This window comes from Vipera ursinii (assembly GCF_947247035.1).
Source record: "Vipera ursinii genome assembly, chromosome: 13".
Lineage (NCBI taxonomy): Eukaryota > Metazoa > Chordata > Lepidosauria > Squamata > Viperidae > Vipera > Vipera ursinii.
This window is the reverse complement of record NC_139526.1, coordinates 15,566,389-15,587,588: the sequence shown is the minus strand read 5'-3', so window position 1 is coordinate 15,587,588 and position 21,200 is coordinate 15,566,389. Positions and strand designations below refer to the sequence as shown.

Sequence of the window (21,200 nt, the reverse complement as noted above, 5' to 3'; positions counted from 1 at the left end):
CATTTAAGGTCTTTGCGATGCAGACTCCGTAAGTTTCATTTCCAGAATTTGGTTTCCCTCGCCTTCCGACCAGTTTAAAAGGGTGTCGCAACGAAAAGGGTAAGAAAACGTGAACACAACCCCCCGAACAAGAACATCATACATCTTCAGAGGTGTAGGAAATCTGGGAAAGAAGTAGCTTTCTCACCAAATGTTTTTAACGGCTGTACGATTTCGGTATTGACTTCACTGTTCTGAATCTTGGTATTTTGCTAAAAAGTAGCTTAGCGCCCTGACTGCTTGCTGGAGCAGAAAAGCAGAGTATAAATCAGACGCAACCGAGTTGGTCAAGCTTTACCATTTTTCGGGACTTTATCCTCTAACCCAGGGGTAGGCAACCTCGGCTCTTTTATGACTCATGGACTTCAACTCCCAGAATTCCTGAGCCAGCCATGCTGAGGGGAAAGGGAGAGGTTTCCAAGCTGAGCCAGGCTGGCTCAGGAATTCTGGGAGTTGAAGTCCACGAGTCATCAAAGAGCCAAGGTTACCTAGCCCTGGTCTAGACCTAGGCCGCTTTATGACTCGTGGACTTCAACTCCCAGAATTCCTGAGCCAGCCATGCTGAGGAGAAATGGAGAGGTTTCCAAGCTGAGCTAGGCTGGCTCAGGAATTCTGGGAGTTGAAGTCCACGAGTCATCAAAGAGCCAAGGTTACCTAGCCCTGGTCTAGACCTAGGCCGCTTTATGACTCGTGGACTTCAACTCCCAGAATTCCTGAGCCAGCCATGCTGAGGGGAAAGGGAGAGGTTTCCAAGCTGAGCCAGGCTGGCTCAGGAATTCTGGGAGTTGAAGTCCACCAGTCATAAAAGAGCCAAGGTTACCTAGCCCAGGTCTAGGCCTGGGCCGCTTTATGACTCGTGGACTTCAACTCCCAGAATTCCTGAGCCAGCTTGGCTGGCTCAGGAATTCTGGGAGTTGAAGTCCATGAGTCATAAAAGAGCCGAGGTTGCCTACCCCTGCTCTAACCCAAGGTTTAAAATAAGACAAGCCACAGTGACTTAGGATGGTCTGTTCCGACTTACACAAGAGTCAAAACGGAATACGAACGAAATAGGCTTTGTGTGCCCCTCTTTTGACATTTTGTGGGCGTTGCTTGCTGCTGGGGTTGCCCTACTTTTAAAAGAAAGGGGGGAAAAAATCTAAATATTTCGTTCTGTGTTAACTGGATAAAAGTAGCTAGACAGCTCCCTCATGGGTCAACTTTCAAAAAGGTTAACTTTTGATGTGCGGTAAATCAAAGGCAATTTCATTTGTAGAACGAAATATTGCCCTACAGAAACATATTATCATTTTTTTCGGGGGGGGGGGGGAGGGAAATAGGCCTAACATTCAGGTTTGTTTAGAGGAAATCAAATCTCATTCATTCGTTCATTCAACCTGTAGGCTGCCCAATTAATACAGACTCGTACCAGTTTTGAAAACGTAAAGAAAGAAAGAAAGAAAGAAAGAAAGAAAGAAAGAAAGAAAGAAAGAAAGAAAGAAAGAAAGAAAGAGAGAAAGAGAGAAAGGAGGGAGGGAGGGAGGGAGGGAGGGAGGGAGGAAGGAAGGAAGGAAGGAAGGAAGGAAGGAAGGAAAAGAAAGAAAGAAAGAAAGAAAGAAAGAAAGAAAGAAAGAAAGAAAGGGAAGGAAGGAAGGAAGGAAGGAAGGAAGGAAGGAAGGAAGGAAGGAAGGAAGGAAGGAAGGAAGGGAAGGAAGAGAAAGAAGGAAGGAAGGAAGGAAGGAAGGAAGGAAGGGAGGAAGGAAGGAAGGAAGGAAGGAAGGAAGGAAGGAAGGAAGGGAGAGAGAAAGAAAGAAAGAAGGGAGGGAGGGAGGAAGGGAGGGAGGAAGGAAGGAAGGAAGGAAAAGAAAGAAAGAAAGAAAGAAAGAAAGAAAGAAAGAAAGAAAGAAAGAAAGAAAGAAAGAAAGAGAAGGGAGGGAGGGAGGAAGGAAGGAAAAGAAAGAAAGGAAGGAAGGAAGGAAGGAAGGAAAGAAAGAAAGAGAGAAAGAGAGAAAGAAAGAAAGGAAAAAGAAAGAAAGAAAGAAAGAAAGAAAGAAAGAAAGAAAGAAAGAAAAGAAAGAAAAGAAAGAAAGAAAGAAAACTATCCATAACAGTCAAATCAGGACAATAGCAATAGATGAGTTGGTGGTGGCATGGCAATTATCTGGCCTAACGACAGAGTTGCCAATATCTGCCTTTCAAGATTTTTGACAGCACGTATATTTTCTGGCATTTTCATAGACTGTTCCTCAACAGCAATTGACAAGCAGTGACACTGGATAATTTTAATCTCCTCCTCCTCCTCCCCCACCCTAATATTATTTTCATGGCGTGTCTCGCACTTTGTATTCCATTTGTCCCTCAATGTCTGCTTTTTATTACCCCGCAATCATATTTAATAACGTGTGATGCTGTGTTATTAGTCGCTTTACTGTTTAACCGCTTTGGAAGGGTTCTATAAAATTTAATTGGAAGAGGAATCCGGGGATGGGGAAGGATTGGCTTCGGTATCTTTCAAGTATTTTTCTTCCAGATCCGCCCGCTGTGTTGAAGTAACGACTGAGTAACTGCTGACTGGGATGTGTTAAGCTCCAGGTTAACCCCAACGGAAATCTTTTATTTCCCAGGGCCATCCTATAAAAAGGGTCCAGTGAGTGACTGCAAAGGGAACGCTCCCTAAAGAAATGTATATTTAATAAAAGGCAAGCATCTTCTATCTGGCATTCTCCTCCTCCTCCTCCTCTGCCTCTGTCCCTCCTGCTTCTCCTCCTCCTCCTTCTGATTCTCTTCTTCCTCCTCCTCTTTCTGCCTCTCCTCCTTCTCCTCTTTCTGCCTCTCCTCCTTCTCCTCTTTCTGCCTCTCCTCCTCCTTCTGATTCCGCTCCTCCTTCTGCTCCTCCTCCTCTTCCTCCTTCTCCTCCTCCTCTTTCTGCCTCTGCCCCTCCTGCTGCTTCTCCTCCTCCTTCTGATTCTGCTCCTCCTTCTGATTCTCTTCTACTTCCTCCTCTTTCTGCCTCTCCTCCTTCTCCTCTTTCTGCCTCTCCTCCTTCTCCTCTTTCTGCCTCCTCCTCCTTCTGATTCCGCTCCTCCTTCTCCTCCTCCTCCTTTTTCTGCCTCTCCTCCTCCTCCTCTTTCTGCCTCTCCTCCTCCTTCTGATTCCGCTCCTCCTTCTCCTCCTCCTCCTCTTCCTCCTCCTCCTCCTCCTCTTTCTGCCTCTCCTCCTCCTCCTCCTGATTCCGCTCCTCCTTCTGCTCCTCCTCCTCCTCCTGCTTCTCCTCCTCCTCTTTCTGCCTCTCCTCCTCCTCCTCCTGATTCCGCTCCTCCTTCTGCTCCTCCTCCTGCTTTTCCTGCTTTTCCTTCTGCTTCTCCTCCTCCTGCTGCTTCTCCTCCTCCTCTTTCTGCCTCTCCTCCTTCTCCTTCTGATTCTGTTTCTCCTTCTGCTCCTCCTCCTCCTCTTTCTGCCTCTCCTCCTCCTCCTCCTGATTACGCTCCTCCTTCTGCTCCTCCTCCTGCTTTTCCTGCTTTTCCTTCTGCTTCTCCTCCTCCTGCTGCTTCTCCTCCTCCTCTTTCTGCCTCTCCTCCTTCTCCTTCTGATTCCGTTTCTCCTTCTGCTCCTCCTCCTCCTCCTCATGCTTCTTTTCCTCCTCCTTTTCCTTCTGCTCTTCCTCCTCGTTTCTCCTCCTTTCTGCTCCTCCTCCTTCTGCTTCTCCTCCTCCTTCTCCTCCTCCCTTCCTCCTCCTGTATTACTCAAAAACAAGACATTAAAAAGAGTTGCTAAGCAGCATCCAGCAGCCGATTTTCCCTCTTTTCAAATTCCAGTCTTATAATCCCTTCAGGAGGGATGAAGACAGACGGTCAGCTCGTCACCAAGTTTTCAGTACATCTCCCACCCGCCTCCCCCACCCCCAGCCTTCCAAATTGCAGAATGACATCCACATGCCGTGTTTCCCCGTGCGATGCCCTCTGAAGGTGCTTGACAATCTCCTCCATCATCCCCAGCCGGCCCAGAGGGGACCGAAGACTGAAACAGGCTGCCATCTCAAAACTAAAATTCTTCAGCCCTGCTTCGAAGCATGACACATACATCAAAATAACCCAATCATTTTTGCTGGGGGTGGTGGTGGTGGAGGGAATTAAATGAATAAAAAGAGGGCCTGTGCCATTTTGAGGTGGATTCATCTCATCTCTATGGAACAGCCTTCTCATTTAATGCTGGCCGTACCTAGACAGGTGAGGCACCAAAGCGATGCGCTCTCTCTCTCTCCCCATTTATCCACATCTATCTATCTATCTATCTATCTATCTATCTATCTATCCATTGATCCATCTCTCTCTTCCCATTTATCCACATCTATCTATCCATTGATCCATCTCTCTCCCCATTTATCCACATCTACCTACCTACCTATCTATCCAACCATCCATTGATCCATCTCTGTCTCCCCATTTATCCATTGATCCATCTCTCTCCCCATTTATCCATTATCTATCTATCTATCTATCTATCTATCTATCTATCTATCTATCTATTGATCCATCTCTCTCCCCCCATTTATCCACATCTACCTACCTACCTATCTATCCATCTATCTATCCATCCATTGATCCATCTCTCTCCCTATTTATCCATTATCTATCTCTCTATCTATCTCTCTATCTATCTCTCTATCTATCTATCTCTCTATCTATCTATCCATCTATCGATCCATCTCTCTCTCCCCATTTATCCACATCTATCTATCTATCTATCTAGGTATCTATCTATCTATCTATCTATCTATCTCTATCTATTGATCCACCTCTCTCCCTCCCTCCGTCTCTCTCTCTCCCTCTCTCTTTCTCTCGGGTTTTGCGTGGCACCAATCCATTTATTCACTTAGATTTATGTTCTCATTTTCGATCGGAGGACTGTCAAGCTGGTGGATAATGCATTGTAATGCTCAACACGCTGGTGCCTTGCGCAACACATCTACCAAGAGGCCACTGATCCAAAAACACATTTTGCAGGATGCCCGTTGAGAACGAGATGGATGGCTCGCATTCATCTTGCCATAGATTTATTGTACCAAACACTTCCCTTTTTTTTCCCTCTCTCAGAAAAGAAAAAGAAAAGTGCCCCAAATCTTGGGTCGATGATGAAGGTTAGGAACAGGGGGAAAAAAAAAAAAACCACCCTCAACTTTTAATTCCAAGTCTACCCTCTAGCGAACAACTGGAGAAAACGGCTTGGCAGACGGGTGAGAAAGACGCAACGTGCCGTTCCGTGTTTGGTAATTTCGGCTACCTGAAGCGCAGAAATATGTCCCCCAACGGAGAAGTAGAACTTCTTTGCCAACAATGTGCAAAATAGGAAGGGGTGGCGGAGAAATCAGCAATACTGTTGTTGTTGTTTTTAAGCACGTCATTCTTGGCACAGAACGGATTCGCTTTAATTCACTTTTGTCTTCTTCCGGGTTCTTGTTTCGGCTTTGCGAGGCCGGATGAGAATGGCGAGAGACGACACAATTAATTAGGTGCCTTTTGTTCTAACGACATCCAGACTGACTATCTATCTATCTATCTATCTATCTATCTATCTATCTATCTATCTATCTATCTATCATCTATCTATCTATCTATCTATCTATCTATCATCTATCTATCTATCTATCTATCTATCTATCTATCTATCTATCATCTATCTATCTATCTATCTATCTATCATCTATCTATCTATCTATCTATCTATCTATCTATCATCTATCTATCTATCTATCTATCTATCTATCTATTTATTTAAAAAAGGCAAAAGATTGCCTTTTTTTTTCAGCCACATGAATGGCGCGAGCTGCAGTTGCTCGTTCTGCCGGCGTCTTAATGAGGTTCGAAATCAAATCTCTTTCGGCATCAATCCGAAATGCAATTTTTGTTACCTGAGGTGGGTTGAAGGGCTTCGGATGTAACAAAAACAGGACAAACTGGTTGAGGGAAAAGGACATTTTGGATTCAGCTCTCAAAACGTTGGATAACGGACGGGTGGATTAAGAGCTTTTGTGCTGGGAGGAAAAAAAGAAACTGCGGGGGGGGGTGTTCCTCCACTCTGAGCCCCAAATTTCGGTTGCTAAGCGGGGCAGTTAGAATAGAATAGAAACAAAATAAAATGCAGAATAGAATAGAATGCAGAATGGAATGGAATGGAATGGAATGGAATGGAATGGAATGGAATGGAATGGAATGGAATAGAATAGAATAGAATAGAATAGAATAGAATAGAATAGAATAGAATAGAATAGAATAGAATAGAATAGAATAGAATAGAATAGAATAGAATAGAATAGAATAGAATAGAATAGAATAGAATAGAATAGAATAGAATAGAATAGAATAGAATATGGAAAATAGAATAGAATAGAATAGAATAGAATAGAATAGAATAGAATAGAATAGAATAGAATAGAATAGAATAGAATAGAATAGAATAGAATAGAATAGAATAGAATAGAATAGAATAGGGGAAGGGAAGGGAAGGGAAGGGAAGGGAAGGGAAGGGAAGGGAAGGGAAGGGAAGGGAAGAGAAGAGAAGAGAAGAGAAGAGAAGAGAAGAGAAGAGAAGAGAAGAGAAGAGAAGAGAAGAGAAGAGGAGTAGAATAGAATAGAGAATAGAATAGAGAACAGAGTAGAAAATATAGAGAATAGAGAAAGAGAAGAGAAGAGAAGAGAAGAGAAGAGAAGAGAAGAGAAGAGAAGAGAAGAGAAAATAGAATTGAATATAGAGAAGATAGAGAATAGAGAATAGAGAATAGAGAATAGAGAATAGAGAATAGAGTAGAATAGAATAGAATAGAATAGAATAGAATAGAATAGAATAGAATAGAATAGAATAGGTAACGTCATCAGTGCTACAAAGGAATGGAGTTTGCAGGAAGGAGGAGGAGGAGGAGGAGGAGGAGGAGGAGGAGGGGAAGGACTGTGGAGTCCTTGGTGTCCCTGAGCTTGGAGGATTTCTTGCAGACATTTCATGATCCAACTAGGTAACACCATCAGTGCTACAATGGAGTGGAGTCTGCTCTCTGTTCATACACAAATTGGCTTGCCCTTTCAGTACTAAATTAATACTAGACTCAAGAATCAAGAAGTAAACAGTACCCCAATCAGGGTCCTATCAACTCAGAGACACAATCAAACCAACAAACAGCCCAGTCGAGGAACTACCAAGAACATTCCCACAGGGCAGTGACTTTTTCAGTGTTCTTGTAACCTCGAACAGTCAGCGGGGGACTATCTGTACAATTGGCGCAAAGACATTATAAACCCGGAAGATCCTGATCAGCTGCAGAACAGTACGGTGATTAAAATGCCATTAATCCAGCAGCAGGGATAGGCTTAGTCCCGTTTCACATTAATCAAAAGTTTTATTTTCTGCGGAACGAATTAAAATTCCACCACGCCAAACCTCAAGCCCACTGACCGACTTAATGGCAGCCACTTCTGCTCCATCTTTCCACATTAATTCAAGGTCCAACTTTTAACAGTTACGGCGATCTCGTCGTGGGCTAAGCAAAATGGCTATTTTCGTCTTAATGAGTCGGACCTGGTCATAATTGAAAAACAAAATATCCTGACTCCGGGGAAGATATTAGAAAGAGGCTTTTCGTGATCGTCCCTCGGAAAAAAAGGATCCTTCCACCATCCTGATGGCTTCCAAGAATTCTATTTCAGAAATTTAAGGAGATCTGCCTCTCTGGACAGTTTCCCCCACCCCAAACCCCAAACCACACAACTACACCAAGTCCCAAAATTGTGTCTACGGTATTTGGAAATGTGAAAAATACACATTTTAAACAAACAAGCAAACTTAACAGATACGAACTGCCTAAAGATTGTGTCCTCTTTCACATTTCTTTAAAAGGATGTAAGGGTTGAGAATCGCGACAAACACCACCACCCCACCCCCAAAAAAACCCCTCAATTCCCGCTCCACCTAGAAGTAACTCACCGGTCGTGAATTGCCCCTTCAGTTTCTGAAAGACGGGATCCTGAGCCGTGGCCTGGGCCCTCCTGGCTAGGGATTCGGAAGCCGCACTAGAAAACATGGTGGAGACGTTGGAGACGTTCTCCAGGCCCACTCCGAAGGTGCTGACCAGCTTCTTGACAAAATTCAGGGTGTGGGGTGTGATTTTGGCATCGGAAACAGCCCCGCTCTTCTCAAAGGCCACCGAGTAGCACTTGGCCAGGCCTTGCTGAAGTTGTCGGAGCACCTAACGGTGGGGAAAGGTCAGAGAGAGAGAGAGGGAGGGAGGGAGACAGAGAGAGGGAAGGAGAGGGAGGGAGGGACAGAGAGGTGGAGACAAAGAGAGAGAGGAGAGGGAGGGAAGGAGACAGGGAGGGAGAGGGACAGAGAGAAAGGGAGAGAGAGGGAGAGAGGGAGGGAAGGAGAGAGAGGGACAGAGAGAAAGGGAGAGAGGGAGGAGAGAGAGGGAGGGAAGGAGAGAGAAAGACGGAGACAGACAAATGGAGGGGGGACAGAGAGGGAGAGGGAGGGACAGAGGTGGAGACAAAAGGTGAGAGGAGAAGGAGGGAAGGAGACAGGGAGGGAGAGGGACAGAGGGAGAGAGAGGGAGGAAAGAGAGGAAGGAGAGAAGGGGAGGGAAGGAGAGAGAGAGACGGAGATGGACAGAGAAAGGGAGAAGGGGGACAGAGAGGGAGAGAGAGAGAAAGGGAGGGAGAGGGAGAGGGAGGGAGAGACAGAGAGAGGTGGAGACAAAGGGAGAGAGGAGAGGGAGGGAAGGAGACAGGGAGGGAGAGGGACAGAGAGGGAGAGAGAGAAAGGGACAGAGAAAGGGAGAGAGTGGGAGGAGAGAGACGGAGGGAAGGAGAGAGAGAGAGAGACGGAGATGGACAGAGAAAGGGAGAGGGGGAACAGAGAGGGAGAGAGGGAGGAGAGAGGGAGGGAGAAAGGGAGGGACAGAGGGGGGAGAGGGACAGAGAGGAAGAGAGTGAGTTGTGTAATGAAAATACAAAACAAACCCACAGTACAATATTGCAAGAGGTCGAAACAGAACCACAGGTAGCCAAAAATCCAATAAAACGAGGACCCAGACTGTTGGTATATAAGCGGTATATAAGTCTGAGTGTTATTGCTATTCTCATTTCACATTCATCAAAATTCTTATTTCCTGCAAAATGAATTCAGCCCCCGCAAGTCCAAACCGCAAGCCCATCGCCCCGGTTTAAGGGCCGCCCTACCTCCTCGTGCCAATTTTCTCGGAACCAGACCATCTGATCCACAATCCCCTCCAGAGACGAGAGGAGCGTTGGGTGCAACTCCCGTTGCATGTGCATGATACGGCTGCATCGCCACATCGGGGCCGTCGCCCGGATCGGTCCGGGGTCGGACGCAGAATGAGACTGGCTTCCCACGGAACTTGGCTGCTGCTGCCCGGAATCTTTGGTGGGGGAAGATGGGAAGGAGAAGGTGTCAGCCCTTCAAGTAGACCAAGCTGGGAAACTTCTGGAACTCTATTGTTATAGGGCAGGGGTAGGCAACCTTGGCTTTTTTATGACTCATGGACTTCAACTCCCAGAATTCCTGAGGGAAAGAGAGTTGTTTCCAAGCTGAGCCAGGCTGGCTGAGGAATTCTGGGAGTTGAAGTCCACGAGTCATAAAAGAGCCACGGTTGCCTACCCCAGGCCTAGGCCGCTTTATGACTCGTGGACGTCAACTCCCAGAATTCCTGAGCCAGCCATGCTGAGGGGAAAGAGAGAGGTTTCCAAGCTAAGCCAGGCTGGCTCAGGAATTCTGGGAGTTGAAGTCCACGAGTCATAAAAGAGCCAAGATGGCCTACCCCTGATATAGGGTATAATATGCGAAGAGGGCATCTGCCCAGCGGTGAAGACGCTGGGCTGTCGATCAGAAGATTGGCAGTTCGAGACCCAAGGGCTAGCACTGATGATGTTACCTAGTTTGGTAATGAAATGTCTGTGAGAAAACCAACGAGATTAGAGAGCGCCAAGGATCCCACAGTCCTCCTCTTCCTCCTCCACTCCTCCTCCTGCCCCCCTCCCATCCACCTTTTGTCAGCAAAGCCCCCCCCTCCCTTCTAGCACTGATGATGTTCCTTAATTTGGTAATGAAACGTCTGCAAGAAAACCACCCTGCTCAGAGATCACCAAGCCCCAGAAAATGAAAGCCCGACCCCGGTTGTAATTTTACAACGGCTCAATTCTAGCCATCATCAACAACAAAAAAAGTGTCATTAAAACAGCAATTAAAGAGTTCAACGAGGACCATCCATCCGATCCCGGTCTTCAATTAGGAAAGGAGGCTAACGAAGGACTTGCCGCTCTTTCCAGCCACAGGAGGCTATTAAGTAACTCAATTTTTCCCTGACCTACCAGCCAGGTTGTAAATGTGTTTTAACCTACTTTTTTAATGTGTTTTAACTTATTGTAAGAGTTGTGGGCATTTTGTTTAATCTTTTTTAATTTTTGTATTTTGTCTTTTAACATATACTGCCCTGTTCACCGCCCTGAGTCCTTCGGGAGAAGGGCGGTATACAAATAAAATTAATAAAATTAATAAAATTAATATTAATAATAATAATAATAATAATAATAATAATAATAAATAATAATAATAATAATAATAATAATAATAATAATAATAATAATAATAATAAACGCGGCCACGTTTCCCCCCCCGCTTACCGCTTTTGTAGCGCTCCCGTTGTTCTATCTTCAACGTCAAATAGAGGGTTCGGATGGGGAAGTAAACCGCCTGGGGATAGACACGTCCCACCTAGTGCGTGAGAAAGCAGCGCCCGTTAAAAATGCAACGGCCGTCTCCAAAGTATCGTGATGCAGCAATCTGCCCACTGATTCATGTCTAGCTCCCGACTCCGTGAAATCAATTAATAATGATTTATACAGAGGGGAGTGTGAGAGAGAGAGAGAGGGGGGGGAAGGGAGGGGCCGGCGGAGACCCTAGCTTCATCTCAAAACAAAGGTTCTGATGAGGGTGGCAGAGAAGATTTTATACACATCTGAAACCTGATTTGCCTGCTGTCGCCGAAGAGAGGCGCACACAAGCTTTCACGAGAGAATCCGCCGGGAAAAGTTCCATCGGGGGTGTAAATCTAAAAGCCATTTTTTGCAACCGTCACAAGTCTGGGTGTTCCCCTTCCCGCAAAAATTCAAAGAATCATAGGGCTGGAAGGGACCTTGGAGGTTGTCTAGTCTGACCCTCCCCCTTGCCCAAGACAGGAGACCTTATTCCATCTTGGATAAAGGCTTGTCCAATCTTTTCTCAAGAACCTCCAGCAATGGAACATCCACACCTCCGGCAGGTAAGCTGGCCCATCGATTTAATCCAGGGGTCTTCAAGCCTGGCCCTTCTACGACTTGTGGACTTCAACTTCCCAGAATTCCTCAGCCAGGCCTGTCGTAAAAGGGCCAAGCTTGAAGACCCCTGGATTAATCATCCTGATTGTCAGGAAACGGTCCCTTATTTCCAAGATGGATAGCCCTCTGAGGAACTTCCACCGAATAACTTCCACGGAATAACAAGTTGGAAGGAATCTTGGAGGTCTTCCAATCCAGGGGGGTCCCCAATCCCGGGGCTGTGGCATAATACCCGACCATGAGCCTTTCTGAAGCGGGCTGCAGAAGTGGCTGGTGGGGGGGGGGCAGGTGGGCGGGCGTGCTCCTTTAGCACGAGTGGCAGGCCTGCAAATGGTGCACATGTACACGCGCCACGCATGTGAAACCCTCCCCTCTCCCCTTCCCCTCCAGCCGACCCCTGCTCAAGGCAAGCGACCATGCTCCATCTTGCGCAATCTTTTCTCGAACACCTCCGGCGATGGGGCACCCGCAACTCCGGCAGGCAAGCCTGTTCCACTGATTCAGCGTTCTCCCCATTGAGAAATTCCTCCTTCGTTCCCGGGCGCCCACCGTTCTAGAACGGGATCCGTCCAACGGCGCTTTCTCCGCTTCTTACATTCCCCTACCTGGCTGATGAGGTTCAAGAGGAGTTTTCCTTCTGATCCAACCAAGCAGGTTAAGAGCTGGGGGATCCAAGCCAGCCACTGGATGGGCGGGACGCCAATGCAATACTTGTCCACCGCATCGGCCAGCGTGTTCTTGTCGTCATCAAAGCTCAGGAGCCAAAGGACCTAGAATCATCGAAATGACAAGAACTGGATGGGACCTTAGAGGTCTTGTAATCTCACCCCCCCCCACCCAAGGGAAGAAACCTTATTCCTGTGGTGGCGAACCTATGGCACAGGTGCCACAGGTGGCACGCAGAACCCTCTCTGTGGGCACGCGCGCTATCACCCCAGTACTAGGCCTTCAGCTGGGTTTTATAAAACCTTTTCGCTTTAGGCTTCCGCCGCCGTGTGCAAAAAAAAAAGGTTCAATCAATCAATTTCAACTTCTGGCAGGAAAAAAAAAGATCTCACAAAGTTGGAATTGACGGATTGAACTTTTTAGTCCCCCCCCCAGTTTGCCGTTAACACGCTCACCCGGCACCCGACGATACCTAAGTGGGTTTTGGGTTGCAGTTTGGGCACTCCGTCTCCAAAAGGTTCGCCATCACTGCCTTATTCCATCTTGCACAAATGGTTCTCCCATGTTTTCTGGGAACCCTCCAGAGATGGAGCGCCCACAACTCCGGGACTCAAGCACATTGCGAAATAAGAAGTAAAAGGTTGCTGTTTTTGTTTTTCCAAAAGAAAAGACTCACCTTGGCTAAATACTTCCTGGATTTGCTCTCGTTCTGGTGCCGGCAGGCGTGGAGGTAGCAGGTGAGGGCGGAGACGCCGAGGTGCAGTTGGCGCTCCTTGACAAAGATGTTTTCCAGGTAATCCCCCCACATGGCCCAGGCCTTCACTAGCACATCGTGCATCTGAACCGCCGCTGAGAATGCCTTGTTGGCTTCTTCAGACCTGGGGAGACCACGGGAGGGAAGGTTACTTGCTGTGCATTAAGTCGACAATGCCGAGAGGACAAGGAGGGAACTGGGTCAGTTTTAGTAGCCAAGCAAAGGTTGCATTTTCACCACACGGAGAAGACAAGGATGGAACTGAGAATAGAACAGAATAGTGAGATAGTGTAGAGTAGAGTAGAATAAGAATGGAATGGAATGGAATGGAATGGAATGGAATGGAATGGAATGGAATGGAATGGAATAGAATAGAATAGAATAGAATAGAATAGAATAGAATAGAATAGAATAGAATAGAATAGAATAGAATAGAATAGAATAGAATAGAATAGAATAGAATAAGTAATAACAAGTTGGAAGGGAGCTTGGAGGTCATCTAGTCCAACCCCCTGCTCAGGCAGGAAACCCTATACCATTTCAGACAAATGGCTGGCCAGTCTCTTCTTAAAAACTTCCAGTGTTGGAGCATTCACCACTTCTGGAGGCAGGTTGTTCCACTGGTTAGTTGTTCTAACTGTCAGGAAGTTTCTCCTTAGTTCTAGGTTGCTTCTCTCCTTGACTAGTTTCCAAATAGAATGGAATGGAATGGAATGGAATAGGATGGGATGGGATGGGATGGGATGGGATGGGATGGGATGGGATGGGATGGGATGGGATGGGACGGGACAGAACAGAACAGAACAGAACAGAATGTAGAGTGAATAGAATAGAATAGAATAGAATAGAATAGAATAGAATAGAATAGAATAGAATGTAGAGTAATAATAGAATAGAATAGAATAGAATAGAATAGAATAGAATAGAATAGAATAGAATAGAATAGAATAGAATAGAATAGAATGTAGAGTAATAATAGAATAGAATAGAATAGAATAGAATAGAATAGAATAGAATAGAATAGAATAGAATAGAATAGAATAGAATAGAATAGAATAGAATAGAATAGAATAGAATACAGAATACAGAATACAGAATACAGAATACAGAATAGTTTTATTTGGCCAAGTGTGATTAGACACACATAGAATTTGTCTCCCGTGCAGAAAAAAAAAAGTGGACGAGAGTGGGGGAAAAACATCACCAAATGCAAAATAACCCTGCGAAATAGCTTATTAAAGAGCTAATTAGCCTCGGTATTAACTCAGTTTCATCTTTTGCATCTCCTCCTTTCCGGCTAACAGCTTTCAGCATCCCAGACTCTGCCAAGCCGTACAACTTATTCCCGAACGAGCTGATAAATGGCCGGCCACATTTCTCTTTTCGACGGCTAACAACTGGATTTGTCTTCCGAGCTGTTTGTTTCTCGTTTCTGCCTCCCCGTCTGGCCTTTTCGATCACAAACGCTTTTGATCACTCTTGAATCTTCCCCCAATCTTTTCCCGCTGCTGCACGGCTGGCCAAACTCCCAATGAACTCTGGATCCTGGTCCTTTCACAGGCTAGCCAAGGATCACAACTCAATCTAAGTTTTAGTGGACATCTTGAAAATACAAAATAGTAAACACCATATCCCTGGCTCCGTGTACATAGGTTTTTTTCCCCTTTTCCTACTTCTTCTTCTTCTTCTCTCTCTCTCTCTCTCTCTCTCTCTCTCTCTCTCATTCTCTCTCTCTCTGTCATTTTTTTCTCATTCTCTCTCATTCTCTCTCTCTCTCTCTCTCTCATTCTCTCTCTCTCTCATTCTCTCTCTCTCTCATTCTCTCTCTCTCCCATTCTCTCTCTCTCTCATTGTCATTTTTTTCTCATTCTCTCTCTCATTCTCTCTCTCTCTCTCTCTCTCTCTCTCTCATTCTCTCTCTCTCTCTCGTTCTCATTCATTCTCTCTCCCTCTCTCTCTTTTGACAAGAGAACAAGGTGAAGTCGTATTTGAAGGTTCTTATCGTGCCCCAATCCTTGACATCTGAATTATTTAAGCCACACTTCCTCTGCAGAGGAAACGTCTTGAACATGGTCACGGAGTGGTTGAAAAAGAAAGAGGCTATTGCCCTTTTCCGCCCAACTAATGGGCCTGTTCCCCGATTTAAAACTCTCTTGCTTTCCCAAGGAGAGGATACGGATTGCTTCCACCCTGTGCGACTGCGAGACTAAGCAGCGTTGTTGTGGACACACAAGTGTAATTTATTTTTTTCCCCCTCCGGTTTGAAAGACTTTTGTCATCAAGGACTGCAAAGAGCATCGTCTGCGCGTTCCAACTTTTCAAATTCTGAAAACTTGATAACAGTAGACCCTGAAATGTCTTGCAGCATGATTGTGAGGCCTCCTCAGGTTGTTTTTTTTTAAAAAAAAGGAAGGAGAGGGGAATGGGTGTGTCGAGAGCTGAGCTGGCTTTCTTCGAAAGTTCTTTTAATCCAGGGGTCTTCAAACTTGGCCCTTTTATGACTTGTGGACTTCAACTCCCAGAATTCCTCAGCCAGGCACCCCTGAATCCCTGTGTATTGTTTACACACACTGCCAAGAGGATAGTGCCACACTTCACCCGACGTACATACATACTTGTTAATCTGTGCTAAAAACATCCCCTTCAACGCGTAGAATTCGGCAGTCATTTCCTTGGTGAAATACTTCAGGTTTGTGGATTCGATCACCTCCAGGCCCTATCGGAAAGATTTGGAAACAACAAGATTTGCAATATATCAATATATATCATATATCATATATCAATAAATATATCAATATATCAATATCATCTATATCTATATCTATATCTATATCTATATCTATATCTATATCTATCTATCTATCTATCTATCTATCTATCTATCTATCTATCTATCTATCTATCTATCTATCTATCTATCTATCTCAAAACGCGGAACTTCCCAGGAGAGAATTCCTAGATACACTGCCAAATACTGAAGAACCTTTGGACCAAGCTAAATACAGGCTGGGGAATTCTGGGAATTGAAGGCCACGCCTCTTAAAGCTGCCAAGATTGAGAAAGCCCTATCTAGAAGATGGCTGCCATACCTGCATGCATTCATTTTTGCCCATCACCCCAGCGAGCTGGAGGTAGCATTTGACTTGCTGTCGAATCTTCTGGAAGCAGTCGACAATGGGCACCGTCGGTATGGTGTGAATGCGGCTCAGGATGTCCAAGGCCACGTTGACCAGGCCCTGTTTCCGAGCAATCTTGCCGTACTGGATAATGGCAGAGGCCGAGGCGTGAACGCCCAACATGGCGTTGTTCGAACTTGGATCGTGTTGAGCGCTGTTCTCGTAGGCGCTAACAATGGCTAGAAAAGTGGTAAGAGAGGAGTTTTAAGAGAGGGGGGAAAAATCGTGAAACCCAGAATGAATATGTCAAGAATGAAACTTTGGCAGCTACGTGCCTCTTTGTTTCACACTTGCCATTAACGGAGAAATAAAGCCTGAAACCTTTCCAAGGACACCACAGCAGGTGTGGAGGAGAAGCGGATGGTTCCCGTAACAAAGTGAAATTCTTTACAGAGACTTCGTGAGAGGGTGAGGGGTTTGGCTGGAGAGATTATTGTTTAATTCTATGAGATGGTGTCTGGGAACCGCGGAGTTAAAATTTTGCTTCGACAGGACCATGCCGTTTATTCCACAAAACAGTAAGATTTTCGGAAACGGAATGAACCTGGTGGTTTAGTTGGATCCTCGAGCTGGGAGTTGATGGAATATAAACATCTACCGTGAGTCAGAATTGGTACCAGAATTCCCGTTGCTAAGCAAGAGGGTTATGGGAGCCACGCCCAATTTTATGAGCATTTTGGTGGTTAAGCAAGTCACTGCAGCTGTTCGGTGAATCACGTAGTCACTAAGCGAATCCGGTGTCCCCACTGACTTGGTCTGTTGAAAGCCGGCTGAAAAGATGGCAAACGGCGATCGCGGGATCCTGGGATGCTGCCGTGTTTTCTTTCAGCTTCCCAAACAGGCAGAGATGCCAAAACGCCTTAGGAAAATGATCCCTAGACCGTCCAAGGAGAGGATCTCACCTTGATAATGATGCTGCCGCCACATGAAAATGCTGCTCCAATGAGACAGGTCGTCTGACACGATGGGCAGCCGGTTCCTCCAGGTCTTCACCACGGTTTTCATGTCGTGAAGGCTGTTGTTCCGCCCGAGGTTGGCTGGTTGCAACCCTGCATTGATTTGGGCAGCCTCCTGGAGTTCAATGATCTGCTGGGCAGCCTGGGGGGGGGTGTGAGGTAGAGGAAGAGCGGGAGCAAGAAGAGGAGGAGGAAGAGGAAGGCGGGAAGAGAGGAGGAGGAAGAGGAAGAAGAGGAAGGGGAGAGTAAAGGAGGCAGAGGAGGGAAGAAGAGGAAAAGGAGGAAGAGGAAGGGGAAGGGGAGAGTAAAGAAGGAAGAGGAGGAGGAGGGAGGAAGAGGAAGAGAAGCAGGAGGCAGAGGAAGGAAAAAAAGAAGAGGAAGAGGAAAAAGAGGAAGTTCAACTTATTTATCATTGTATGCTCTATATTTTCTACCTTCTACATCCTATTTCCTTACTTCATACACATATTAATACATTCCAGTGCAGCTAGTCCTCAAGTTGCAACTATCACGGAGTCCGTCCATTAAGGCCGCAGGTCGAGGACTACATACTAGGCACAGAAATCAGCAATATTTCCCTCGCTGTTTCAAAGATGAAGAGAGAGAGAGAGAGAGAGAGAGAGAGAGAGAGAGAGAGAGAGAGAGAGAGAGAGAGAGAGAGAGAGAGAGAGAGAGAGAGAGAGAGAGAGATTGAGATTCTACATAGCAGGGAGTTTTAAGTTCCAGCAGACATACGAACGCTGCTGGAATTTAAATCCCACAGAGACAGCAAACTGATATAAGCCATTTGCAGACCTCCTCCCAGAAAGATAACGCTTGTAGGAGCTATTCATCAAACTAACTCGGGGAAGCGGACCCCAAAAAGTTAGGCTAGGCTTCTGGCACAATCTCTGGGAATAAAATAAATTAAGCCAACTGGCCTCCTTCTCCCACTCACCCGTAATTGCCATAGTATCAGCTCTCACAAGAGCTTCACCTTCTTCCTACCCCATTCATCACATAAATTTAATTTTCAAGCAGGTGCTTAATCACCCACTATCTGATCTAAAGGGGGGGGGAAGTAATTACTGCTGAGTAGCTTTATTGCCATGTTGCTAGCTTGTCATTCACAGCCCACCTAAGCAATCTAATAATGAGATGATGATTGAGGTCATCCACATCACTCTTGGCCGCCATTGGTCGAGCCAAAGTTGGTCGAATAAACCAACCATAAATTCGAAGAACCCACTCAGCTACGAATCAGAGAGTCTGCAAATTTCAGAAGCCCTGCTCCGTGTAGGCTTCCTTCATCTGGTTAAGAGAAGGTTAATTATCCCAGAATAGCTTTTCCAAACATCAGGGGCAAAAATCCTCCATGTTTCATTATTCACTCTCGTTTTGTAGTTCAAGCGATAGCCTGACAAAGACTTGGTGCAGTGGAATGTGGTCTGGATTCCCAGGAGGGAGGGGCTGCATTCACAGGGAAGCCAGAGACAACGCAGCTTAGATAAGTCTGTGTATAAGAAAGAGGGTAAAGGCAGAACAGTTCCTCAACAGTTCCTAGAGCCTACATTTTATGGAGCAAGTCGTCGGTTTTAGTCTGGCAAGATTCTGTCCACAGGTGTGGAACAATACAAGAGGCTGCTTAGAAGTCGCTTAGCATGTGTCGCATGGGTTTTGGGGTCTAACACTCGGGCATCTCCGGAGATCGGTCTGTCTTACCTGAAGAAGTGGGGTGTGGACGTGAGAAACAACCTGCGGAAGTCTTCGCCACTCTCGGATGGCCAACCCGCTGGCCATTTCCACCAGGCGCTCGATGAAATTCAGCTGCTGCTCGTCAGGGTGGCAAATGGCCAAATACCCCCGATACATGTTGACTTTCCAGGCCATCTCTTTGGGGCAACTGAGCTCCACCTTGGGGCAAAAGAAGGGCATAGAGAAGGTGTGGGAAGCCAGGGAATTCCCAAGAAAAACACTCCCGCTGTCAACACTGCTAATGTCGGATGTTTTTTTTTTGCATTGACAACAGATGGAGAGGCAGCCATTTTCTTCTCTTTGCTTTTAGAGTTAGATGATGCTGGGGAGCAGGGAGGAATGTGCCTGAGAGTCTAGCTAGACAGAATAACACTGCACCTAGTGTGAGAACCAAGGTTATTGAAATAAGAGATGATAAAAGAATTGGCGGGCTGGAGATCTGGAGGGGAAGCCCGTGTTTCAAACCAATTGGGGAATGTGATTTATGACTGTTCACTGGAGGTGGGAATTGTGCTTTGATACTATGTGGTCAGGGGAGGGGAAGTGGAGCAGTGGGCTAATGCCTCCTTAAGTAACTGCCTGCAATTAGTGCAGGTTCGCATCCCACCAGGCTCAAGGTTGACTCAGCCTTCCATCCTTCCGAGGTAGGTAAAATGAGGACCCAGATTGTTGGGGGCATTAAGCTGACTTTGTAATAATGCCGCTTGGGGGGGGGGGCGAAAGCCCTAATAAGCAGGCCTGTACATAGAATGAAGGCTATTGCTAAGCACATTGGTTTGTGCTTAAAATTGTAAGCCACCCTGAGTCTTCGGAGAAGGGTGGGATATAAATGGGATTTTAAAAAAACTCTCAGTTTTTGGCTTCGATTGTGTTAGTGCCAACACTATGCTACTCAAATAAAGATCCCAAGATAAACAAGGCCTCAAAGTTCTTTGAAGAGTTTCATCTGTCAGAACCATGCCTTAACCACAACATCAAGCTGCCTCTCTCACCCTTGTTATAATGACTGATTCTTTGCTTTTAACTTCTTGCTTGATTAAGACCCAGTTTCCCCAAGCTCGTTTCTGCCTCTTTTAATAGGAGACCAATGGCTTTCATACTGAAACCATCAAGAAATTCAGGTTTACAAGGACGCCCACAACTAACTAACCCCTCCATTTTCAAGACGGACAGCTGAATCACCCAGCACAAAACACCATCAGCTGACAACAGCTTTCAACTGCAGATTAGTCCTCGACATCTCATTTAGCGACCAAAGTTACAACGGCACTGAAAAAAGGGACTTACGACCGTTGCCGTGTCCCAAGCTCACGCGATCCCCCTTTTGCAACCTCCTGGCAAGCGAAGTCAACGGGGGAAGCCAGATTCCCGTAACAACCGGGTTACCTGCCTTGTTTCACTTAACAACGGTGGCAAGAAAGGTTGTCAAACGGGGCACAGCCCACTTGACAGATGCCTCGCTTAACAACAGCAGTCTGGAGGCCCACTGTGGTCGTCAAGTCGAGGGCATGACCTGTGCGTTAAACGACCTCCGGTGAAAGTCCATCGAGACAAACTAGCAGCATGAACATAATTAGGCTTGCAAAATTGCATTTATGGGAAAAAAATTAGGAAACAACAACAAAATCCCAGCAGCTTAATTTATATCCCAAATCTTTTCAAGGGGGGGGGGGGTGTTGTTCATCTTCCCCTCTGGAGTTCATTAGTAAAAGCTTCATGACTCAACACCTCTCATTCTCTCCCAGCCCATGGGGGGGGGCGCTCCAAAATACTGGTGTTTGTCACATCCTTTTAGCTCACAAGCCTACACAAGGAGGAGCTGTCACAAATGATCTATTCACTTGGCTGCAATTCAAGGCCTCTTAGCCTACCTTGCAATTTATTCTTTACTGCACAGCTGCAGTCGAGGCGCACACAGACAAACGCACACAAATCCAGCCCGCCAAAATACACTTGTTATAAAATTATCTTCAGTTGTATCAAAAGGGTGAGAGGCAGAGAGAGAGAGAGAGAGTGTGTGTGTGTGTGTGTGAGTGTGTGTTCCTGTTCTTTAAGGGAAAATAAATATACTGCACCTTCGTTCTCTAATTGTGCGGGGGGGGGGGGGAAGAGGCAACTTCCAGTTTCAAGGTAGCCTTTTCCTGATGAACCGGTTCCTTCACTGCTGAAGGACGCGGGTTTCTATTTCAATAAGAGGCGCAGGTTGCATCATTCTTATCATAAATCAGCCTTCCGTTTTATTTTATTTTTTATTTCCCCCCCCCAAACTTGCCCTCTCGCTAATTTATACATAAAATGCTGGGCTTGATCCAGCTAAAGAAATGATTGTAAGTCTAGGAGTTCTTGCGGTAAAGAAAGCCACCACTGACTTTAGTTCATGGAGATGACCATGGAGGTAGACATGGGGTGTCCTGGGGTGTTTTGGGGACTCTCCAAAATAGCCTCCAGACCTGGGATTGATTCCTTGATTCCTTCCTTCCTTCCTTTCCTTTCCTCCTTCCTTCCTTCCTTCTCATTCACC

The 21,200-nt window shown here is 46.0% G+C and overlaps 1 protein-coding gene across 1 annotated transcript in view; it reads right to left on the bottom strand.

The window, feature by feature from the left end:
* Positions 1-21,200, bottom strand: part of TRRAP (transformation/transcription domain associated protein) — a 101,917-nt gene that overhangs the window by 16,903 nt on the left and 63,814 nt on the right. The window contains exons 56-64 of the mRNA XM_083372449.1: positions 18,647-18,838; positions 16,892-17,087; positions 15,903-16,168; positions 15,429-15,529; positions 12,736-12,937; positions 11,999-12,163; positions 10,701-10,791; positions 9,240-9,439; positions 7,990-8,251 (exon numbers count right to left, since the gene is read on the bottom strand). Of these exons, the coding sequence (XP_083228575.1) occupies positions 7,990-8,251; positions 9,240-9,439; positions 10,701-10,791; positions 11,999-12,163; positions 12,736-12,937; positions 15,429-15,529; positions 15,903-16,168; positions 16,892-17,087; positions 18,647-18,838 (1,675 nt within the window). The remainder of the gene's footprint in view (positions 1-7,989; positions 8,252-9,239; positions 9,440-10,700; positions 10,792-11,998; positions 12,164-12,735; positions 12,938-15,428; positions 15,530-15,902; positions 16,169-16,891; positions 17,088-18,646; positions 18,839-21,200) is intronic.